Source organism: Eutrema salsugineum, unplaced genomic scaffold (assembly GCF_000478725.1).
Source record: "Eutrema salsugineum unplaced genomic scaffold, Eutsalg1_0 scaffold_16, whole genome shotgun sequence".
Lineage (NCBI taxonomy): Eukaryota > Viridiplantae > Streptophyta > Magnoliopsida > Brassicales > Brassicaceae > Eutrema > Eutrema salsugineum.
This window is the reverse complement of record NW_006256858.1, coordinates 615316-624147: the sequence shown is the minus strand read 5'-3', so window position 1 is coordinate 624147 and position 8832 is coordinate 615316. Positions and strand designations below refer to the sequence as shown.

Below are 8832 nucleotides of genomic sequence, written 5' to 3'. Positions count from 1 at the left end.
TTGCTATTACTCTAAATAATAAGTGCTCCAGATGGACCCACGTTCCACTCACAAATCCTTATTTCTTCGTTCTTGAAGTAAAAAAGGGAAATCAATGTGATTATTCGAATTTCGAACTCATATATATATATATATATATGTATATGTATATATATAAGGGAAACTTAGTCTGTGTGTGTGTACGTGTGTTTAACTATTTCACGTGTACGTTGTCGATCGTAAGAAATTAGTATGGGATCCATGGCTCAGAAGTCGGTTTTGATGTTATGTGGAGAGTTCATGGAAGCTTACGAGACCATAGTACCTCTCTACGTCCTCCAAGCGTTTAGCGTTAGCGTCCACTGCGTTTCTCCTGGTCGCAAAACTGGCGACAAGTGCGTCATGGCTGCTCATGATCTCCTCGGCCTCGAGGCATATATATTCCTACTTTCACCTTTTTTTCATTTTGGTTTTGCCACTATAAAGAAATCGATTTTCTACCTTTTTTTACAGTTATACTCGGAGTTGGTGGTCGATCATCTAACACTAAACGCAAACTTCGATGACGTCATCCCCGAGCAGTATGACGCCATCATCGTTCCCGGTGGACGTTTCACGGAGCTTTTGAGCACCGACGAGAAATGCGTGAGCCTTGTGGCTAGATTCGCCGAGCTCAAGAAGCTTGTCCTCACGAGCTGCCACAGCCAGCTGTTGCTCGCAGCGGCTGATCTACTCACCGGTGGGATGAATTGCACGGCGTTTGAAAGCATGAAGCCGTTGATTGAGCTCTCCGGCGGCGCGTGGTGGCAACAGGCCGGAGTCCAGACACTTTTAGACATCACCGATTGTGTCAAGGACGGGAACTTCGTTTCCACCATGGGGTGGCCAACGCTTGGCCACACTCTCAGAGTTTTGTTAGAATCACTTGGCTTCAAGATTTCTTGCTCCAAGGAGACTCTGCCTTCTTTGCTTTTCTTGATTGGGGTAAGCTTCCTTTCTTGCAATTCTATTAACCCTATCTTTACATATTATATTGTGTGTCTGCTGTTATCTTGGACCACATGGATTGAGAATAAAAGAAAACATATTTTTTAGATTGGTAATTATACAAGTTATACATGAGAATAAAATAAGCTGAAAATCTCAATAAAGCAAACCAAACCTCGAATGTCCATTACTAACTACATAATATTGTCTTATCAAAAGAGTGCTTTAACAAACAAACAAAAATGATCTTATCAAAAGAGGAGTGGCACTAAATATTATATCTAATTCATATTTTTCTTTTGGCATATTTAGGACTGTGTTGAAGATTACAGTATCAACGTACCATTTAAAGCGTTTCAAGCTCTGGGATGTAAAGTAGACGCAGTGACACCAAACAAGAAGAGAGGTGATAAATGCGCTACGATCGTTCACGACCTCGAGGACGGACGGCAACTTCCTACGGAGAAGACCGGCCACAACTTCTATGTGACCGTTGCGTGGGAAGATGTCTCTGTGGATGATTACGACTGCATTGTGGTTCCCGGAGGTAGATCGCCGGAGCTCTTGGTGATGAACGAGAAAGCCGTCGGATTAGTCAAAGAATTTGTTGAGAAAGGCAAGTTTGTTGCTGCCATTGGAATGGGAAATTGGCTACTTGCAGCTACCGGTGCTCTTAAGGTATTAAACATCGTTGATATTATATTGTTGCACATATATCAACCATACTGAATCAAATTAAATCGAATCCGAACAAGAATTTTTATTAGGATTTTGAAAACTTAAAAGTTGAAAGTGAAACCAAATGAAACCGGATATAAGTGTGTAACTGAACCATATAACCCAAAATATTTAAACTATGTATATATGACCTTGCATCTCATAGGAGTATTTCTGTGCTTAGAGAAAACAAAAAACAATAATATCGAACTCATATCAAATCTTAGGTGCAAAAGCTTAGTGAATTACAATATATATACCCATGGATGATATGACTATAAGTTTTTTTTGCACTTGACATTTATTTTGTTGTAGTTTCTAGAAAACAGAACCAAAATCAAACCTTTGGATTTTCCACCCTTGGTTGATATTATAAACTTGAAACAACAGTCAAATAAAAGTTAATTTAACTATCTAACAGAGTATAAAACCAACTAATCATTGAGGTATATTCTTTTCTTTTGGGTCAAAACATTAAGGTAGAATTCATCATTATAATCTAATTCTTTATTTAGTAATAGGCGAATTTCCAATTTCCCCTAATTTATTTTGGTCCCAACTCATTATAGTTGCACTATCATATGTCATACTAATATTTTGCAGAAGAAGAGATGTGCAAGTGGTTATGGAACAAAGGTGGCTGTGAAGGTTGCTGGTGGTCAGATCGTGGAATCAGAGCAGTGTGTGACTGACGACAAGCTGGTCACAGCCGCAACAACTTCCGATCTGCCTGTCTTTTTGTATGCATTGTCGACTGCACTTGGTCTCTCTGTTGTATTCTAATCTCAAGTGGAGCTACAACGCCTGTCACAAATTATAAACATGTCTTTATATATAACTGCATATCTCTATACAAGCTTCGATGACATTTTCAGGAAAAAAAAATTTGCTACACTTGCGATTTTTAATAGATTACCATTTACCACTATTAAGTTGTCATGACTCATGAGGCGTTGGCTGTAACAATATTATAGAATATAGAATACCACTATTAAACTAAGTATTGTTATTATAACGTCACTGATGATAATATGTCGCTAAATCATGTAGAATTATTGAATTAACAACGAATACATAGTTATCCAAATTACCGAAGGACTGCAACCAACTAAACTTCATTTTTGTTTAATATGTGGGTTTGAATTGTAAACTATGCTACATATTAATTATGTTTATAATAATACCGTTTGTAGTAAAATTATTGTGAACGATAAATCATACTTTTGTATTTTTTTTTAGAGCTCATATGCTTTTATTGTTAAATCCCTATATGAATTTACATATGTTTTTTCTAAGTTATAGGAATTAGTATGGTTTGAGTCTAGATTTTGTTTGGATTATAAAAAAGTAGTGAAGAGTGAAGCCTGAATTGAAGTTAATAATATCAGTCTATCGATTTTTTTTTGCCGGTCGTCGGCGTCGTCTTTGACCACCACATCGTTCCGTTCGTTCCCAAATTATACGAGCAAAAACCCTAAAGCCTCTCGGAATCTCGATTTCCTCTGATACAACCACAATTTGCTTAATCACCTCCACAATTCTTCGGGATCGCGTCAATGGAATCTCACTCTTCTCACCTCAACGCCGCCAATCGTTCGCGTAGCTCTCAGACTCCATCTCCTTCACATTCCGCCTCCGCCTCCGTCACTTCTTCCCTCCACAAACGCAAGCTCGCCGCCACCACTGCTGCGAATGCGGCCGCGTCTGAGGACCATGCCCCTCCTTCTACTTCTTTCCCTCCCTCCTCCTTCTCCGCCGATACGCGCGACGGAGCCTTAGCCTCCAACGATGACCTCGAGAGCATCTCCGCGCGCGGCGCCGATACCGACTCAGACCCTGAGGAGTCAGAGGATGCAGTCGTGGACGATGACGAGGACGAATTTGCTCCCGAGCCGGACCAGGACTCTTCCATGCGCACATTCACCGCCGCTAGACTCGAGTCCAGCTCAGGAGTCAACGGTTCGAGTCGCAACGTCAAGATTAAGACGGAGAGCTCCACGGTGAAGCTTGAGAGCTCTGATGGCGGAAAGGATGGTAGACCATCTGTGGTCGGGACTGGTGTGAGTGGAACCGTTGGAGGGAACTCAATATCGGGGCTGGTGCCTAAGGATGAGTCTGCTAAGATATTGACAGAGAATTTGCAGACTAGCGGGGCTTACATTGCGAGAGAAGAGGCTTTGAAGGCAGAGGTAGCTTATCGCTGGCTCCTGTCTTTACAATACATGAATATTGTATCTATGCCAATGTGTTCTCTGTAGCTATAAACACGTTGGCGATATCTTTCTTTTAGGAAAAAGCTGGACGGCTCAAATTTGTCTGTTACTCAAATGATTGCGTTGATGAGCATATGATGTGGTATTTCCTTCTCTCTCAATTGTCTCCTGTCTCAGAATTTCAGCTTATAATCAGCTACGGTTGTTTTCGTGCTGGCCTCTGTACAGAGATATTGTATGAATAATTTGGTGAATGTTTTTCAGCTTGGTTGGGTTGAAGAACATATTTGCAAGACAGTTGCCTAATATGCCCAAGGAGTACATTGTTCGCCTTCTGATGGATAGGTAAATATGCTAAACTAAAGTGATACATGACTTTTCTTTTGGATTGAATACAATAGTTTCACATTTCTCCTCGTTTGTAATTTTTTTGTCTTGATTATAAAAGGAGAGTGTTAGTTTTAGTAAGCAAATGTAGCAACTATTTGCATTTAACTGCCGGAAGTTCAGATGGCCATAATATGCTTGCAAAAAGCGATTAGGTAGATACCTTTGTGAGAATAGATGCAATTGTTACAAAATAGAGGTGACACTTTTCCGATTGTTTAATATAAAGGTTAACTAATGCATGTGGTATTTCCGAGTTCACTAGCTGAACACATGATGAACATACTTCTCTACTTATTTTTCATCCAGACTCTTTCACTTTCTTAACATAAGAAATTCTTTTGCTCTAGTTCTACGATTATGAAATGAATAAGCTTTTGATGTCTTGCAAGAGCTATTCCTTTTGTAAGCATTCTGATATGTGAAATTATGATGTATATTGTATACCCAGGAAACATAAATCTGTTATGGTCCTAAGAAGCAATCTAGTTGTAGGTGGTATCACATATCGTCCATATCACAGGTAAGGTCAATTCCTCATAACTATTCCCAAATTTATTACCACAATTTTATTCTATTAGTTGTGATTTTCTTCAAACTATATGTCTATCAATACGCTCCTTACTTTACGACTCGTAGCAAGTGTGACTTAGTATCTTCATCAAGCATATTATGCTTTTCCAATAAAGTCTATCTATCAATGTCTAATGTCAGAATGAGCGGGATTACATTCTTGACATGCTTATTAACTCCACTATTTCCCTGGAATTCAGTCAGAGGTTTGGGGAAATAGCATTTTGTGCAATCACTGCAGATGAACAAGTAAAGGGTTATGGTACCAGATTGATGAACCACTTGAAACAACATGCACGTGATGTTGATGGATTGACGCATTTTCTTACTTATGCTGACAATAATGCCGTTGGTTATTTCGTCAAGCAGGTTGGTGTATTTCATATTCGCTGCAATATTTGGCTCTATATTTAATCTGAATACACTTCAACCAACTGGTAGTACATATCTTGGCCAGGGAATGAATCAGTCTTTTGCATGCAACATATTCTCTATGTTATCGTAGCAATAAGGGAATAAGATACCTGAGTCGAGCCTAATATATGGGAAAGAGATCCCATATCTATCCTTGTTCCCCTTGTTAAAGAACGGTTAATATGGTTGTCAGTGGCCTTCATGTGCTGCCCTTGTTCCCCTTGTTAAAGAACGGTTAATATGGTTGATAGTGGCCTTCATGTGCTCTATAATGTAAATCTGAGACCAATAGGATAAAAGGCGAGGTCGTCTTGGTAAAATGATAATTTCATTAAAAATATTAACATTTAAAAGTGACTTGTCTTAACATCTACCGGCTCTAGTCAGAACGCTGCTATTTAATATAATTCTGAAACTCAGCTAACATGATTTAAATATCATTAGGTGCGCACCAATCAGTTTAAAAGCCTATGGGAAAATTTCATTGCTCTGCTCTTATCCGATATTTTTATGTTTTAAAATTCCTTTGGTTGTTGAGTTGTCTTTGTTAGCTCATGTGGAATCTTTGCATGGTCGATTTTTGTGTGCATATACCTTTACATGATGATTATGGGTTTCTAATTCCATAATGTTCCTTTTGTTAGAACAACTTCTAAACCTTCTTTCTTAGTTTGTCTCTGTTAACGTCTGCTCTAGATAGAGATTATGGATCATTTGTATGTCGTCTGAACATAAGTCAATGCTTCTCTTCAAAAAAACTCTGTTTCCACACTTTTTAGGGTACTAAAGTTTTGTCATTTTGTCTTTTCTTATAATTGTTCACTAGGTTGATGATCTGTTACGTCTATTTTCTTGTGCAGGGTTTTACGAAAGAGATTTACTTGGAGAAGGATGTATGGCATGGGTATGTAAACGATGCATTCAAACTGCTCATCACCTAATTAAATTCTTTGCTTTTATATGATTGATTTCTGTCTGCGATATTTGTGGTCTCTTTTAAGCTCACAAATCTTGAAATAAAAGCATTTTATGTCCTAACTGATCATGCTATCAGAAGATTCTGTATTGCGTGCCAAAAAGATTTAAAAATTTTGGCTTGGCACTCTTCTCTACTTCCGTAAAACTACTCTTGCAAATAAAAATTCTGGTATTTCCTAGGTTCATTAAAGACTATGATGGTGGCCTCCTTATGGAATGCAAAATTGATCCGAAGCTTCCATATACAGATTTGTCAACTATGATTCGCCAGCAACGAAAGGTAAGCCATTTATTATACTTAAACTCTGATGAAGCATTTTCTTGAGCCTTCAAGTTCTACTGTTTATGAACTGTTTTTTTTTTTTACTGTCTATACTTTCACTGTTTAGCTCTAACTTTATGGATTATTATGGTAAGATTTAAGAACATAAGAAATACAAACCTGAGGGCTCGATTTAAGAAACATAAGATTTATGCTCCTTGGTCAATGAGAATTCCTATTTTTCCTATGAGCCCAAGAGCCAAGTTGACCTCTTCATTATAGACTAAGAGAGCATGGCAACCTACACACCTTTAAAAAAAAAACAGCGTAAAAACACCACTAAACAATGGTTACATACATGACGATCTTATAAAATTATATAAGGCTTTGGTGATTGGACCTTCAAAACTATCAGATTCTGATCCTGGTTGTACTTCTATAATGCCAGGCAATTGATGAAAGGATAAGAGAGTTATCGAACTGTCAGAATGTGTATCAAGTAGTTGAATTTCAAAAGGTAAACATCAATGGTTGTGTCTTTTTATGAACTATTATGCATGTCACAGCAAAAAAAAACCCATATTTCTAGTAGTATAACAAATGTGATAAATTCTGCAGAAAGAAGCTGGAAGTCCTAAAAGAATCAAAGTTGAGGATATACCTGGCTTAAGTAAGTCATGATTCTACTCCATGGTGTTATTGCAGTTTGTTACTCAAAAATAGAATTTTCTTCCATTAACATTTCTGGTCATCTCAAAGGTAAGCTCCGTGCTAGTGGCTTCATGTGATCAAGTTGATGTGCATGTGTTAAGATTCTTTTATTGGTTAGCTATGAATTTGCAGTTAATATGGCTTTAAAAAAATATTTATCTCCATTGAATTTGCTTCTCAAGGTTAATGTAGTAGTAGCATTTCCTAAATTGGCGTTAAAAATGCGAAGGTTTTAATCTGTAATACTTGTCTTCATGTTGTGTAATTATAGGTCAATAATTGCTAATACAAGAATTATGGAAACTATTACAGGGGACGCTGGTTGGACCCCAGATCAGTGGGGGCACACACGTTACAAATTGTTCAATAGCTCTGCGGATAGTGGGACAAAGCAAAAGCAGTTGACCGCACTTATGCGCGCGCTTTTGAAGGTTGCTTGATAAGTTTTCTTCCCTTCAATGCTTTGTCATTATATCAATATAACATAATAAATTTTTACGTGCCCTTTAGTTTACAAGCTGAGTTATTGCTACAGACAATGCATGACCATGCTGATGCTTGGCCTTTCAAAGAGCCAGTTGATTCCCGCGATGTCCCTGATTACTATGACATTATAAAAGATCCCATTGGTAAGAATATATATAGTTACTACATGAATTTGCTCTTCTAAGCCAAAAAAAAAAAAATCGCTTTGGATAACCACTATGGTATGAACACAGATCTGAAGACAATTGCAAAGAGAGTAGAGTCGGAACAGTACTACTACGTGACGCTTGATATGTTTGTCGCTGATGCTAGACGGATGTTTAACAATTGTAGAACTTACAACTCCCCGGATACCATTTATTACAAATGTGCTACCAGGTAAAGTTATTTCTTTTTGTTTCATTATTTGTACAATGAACATGTGAATTTTTAATATGTTTCTTCCCTTGAAAGGTTGGAAACACACTTCCATAGCAAACTTCAAGCAGCTCTACAATCTGGTGCTAAATCTCAATAAAAGAAGGTGACAAAATTAGATTATGCTAATTTTCTTGATGTTTCATTTGTAAGGTACTCTCACTGGAACTGGGATATTGCCTTAAACACAAGTATATTTTAGTTAGGTCCACTTGATAGTGGATCGTGTATGATGTGTATTTGCATACGAATCTTTAGGATAGTTTTTGAGTATAGTTGAATAAGTCTTAGCCATCATCCTTGCCAGGGTGCATCTAAAACATGTATTTTTCTCTCTCTTATTTCTCTTTCTCGTTCTCCATCAACAAATCTCATTTGTCTTCGATAGACAATTTGTTGCCTTAGAATGACCAAAACAAACCTGTGCTTAAACCAAAAATAACAATCCTATGCGGTTTATACTATATACCGGCTCGCCTTGAATCTAGACACTAGTTCAAATACATGTAATCACAACATAAAGGTTGAGAAATCTAAGTCTAATTTTTTAACAGTTTGCCGATGATTCCGAGTCATATGTTGCCGAGCGTTTTACAGGTTTTTAATCTGACAGTATGCGAAAGTTATACTTGTAACCAATCTTTTGTAACACGGTTACGTTGTGAGGCCATAACAATTGGCTAGATTTGCGTTTGTGCTTACGCTACT

At 37.7% G+C, this 8832-nt stretch overlaps 2 protein-coding genes across 2 annotated transcripts; both read left to right on the top strand.

Moving 5' to 3' along the window:
* Nucleotides 1-2683, top strand: LOC18021210 (DJ-1 protein homolog F). Its single transcript, XM_006403494.2, has 4 exons — nucleotides 1-411; nucleotides 493-963; nucleotides 1279-1644; nucleotides 2287-2683. Exons 1-4 carry the CDS (start codon nucleotides 232-234, stop codon nucleotides 2464-2466), a joined length of 1197 nt encoding a protein of 398 aa, XP_006403557.1. The 5' UTR covers nucleotides 1-231; the 3' UTR covers nucleotides 2467-2683.
* Nucleotides 2684-3039: 356 nt separating this feature from the next.
* Nucleotides 3040-8454, top strand: LOC18021209 (histone acetyltransferase GCN5). The gene is made up of 13 exons (XM_006403493.2): nucleotides 3040-3872; nucleotides 3974-4038; nucleotides 4161-4241; nucleotides 4735-4806; nucleotides 5057-5225; nucleotides 6131-6174; nucleotides 6429-6528; nucleotides 6959-7027; nucleotides 7129-7180; nucleotides 7534-7652; nucleotides 7757-7850; nucleotides 7941-8085; nucleotides 8161-8454. The coding sequence occupies exons 1-13, from the start codon at nucleotides 3240-3242 to the stop codon at nucleotides 8222-8224; spliced, it is 1707 nt and encodes a 568-aa protein (XP_006403556.1). The 5' UTR covers nucleotides 3040-3239; the 3' UTR covers nucleotides 8225-8454.
* Nucleotides 8455-8832: the final 378 nt, after the last annotated feature.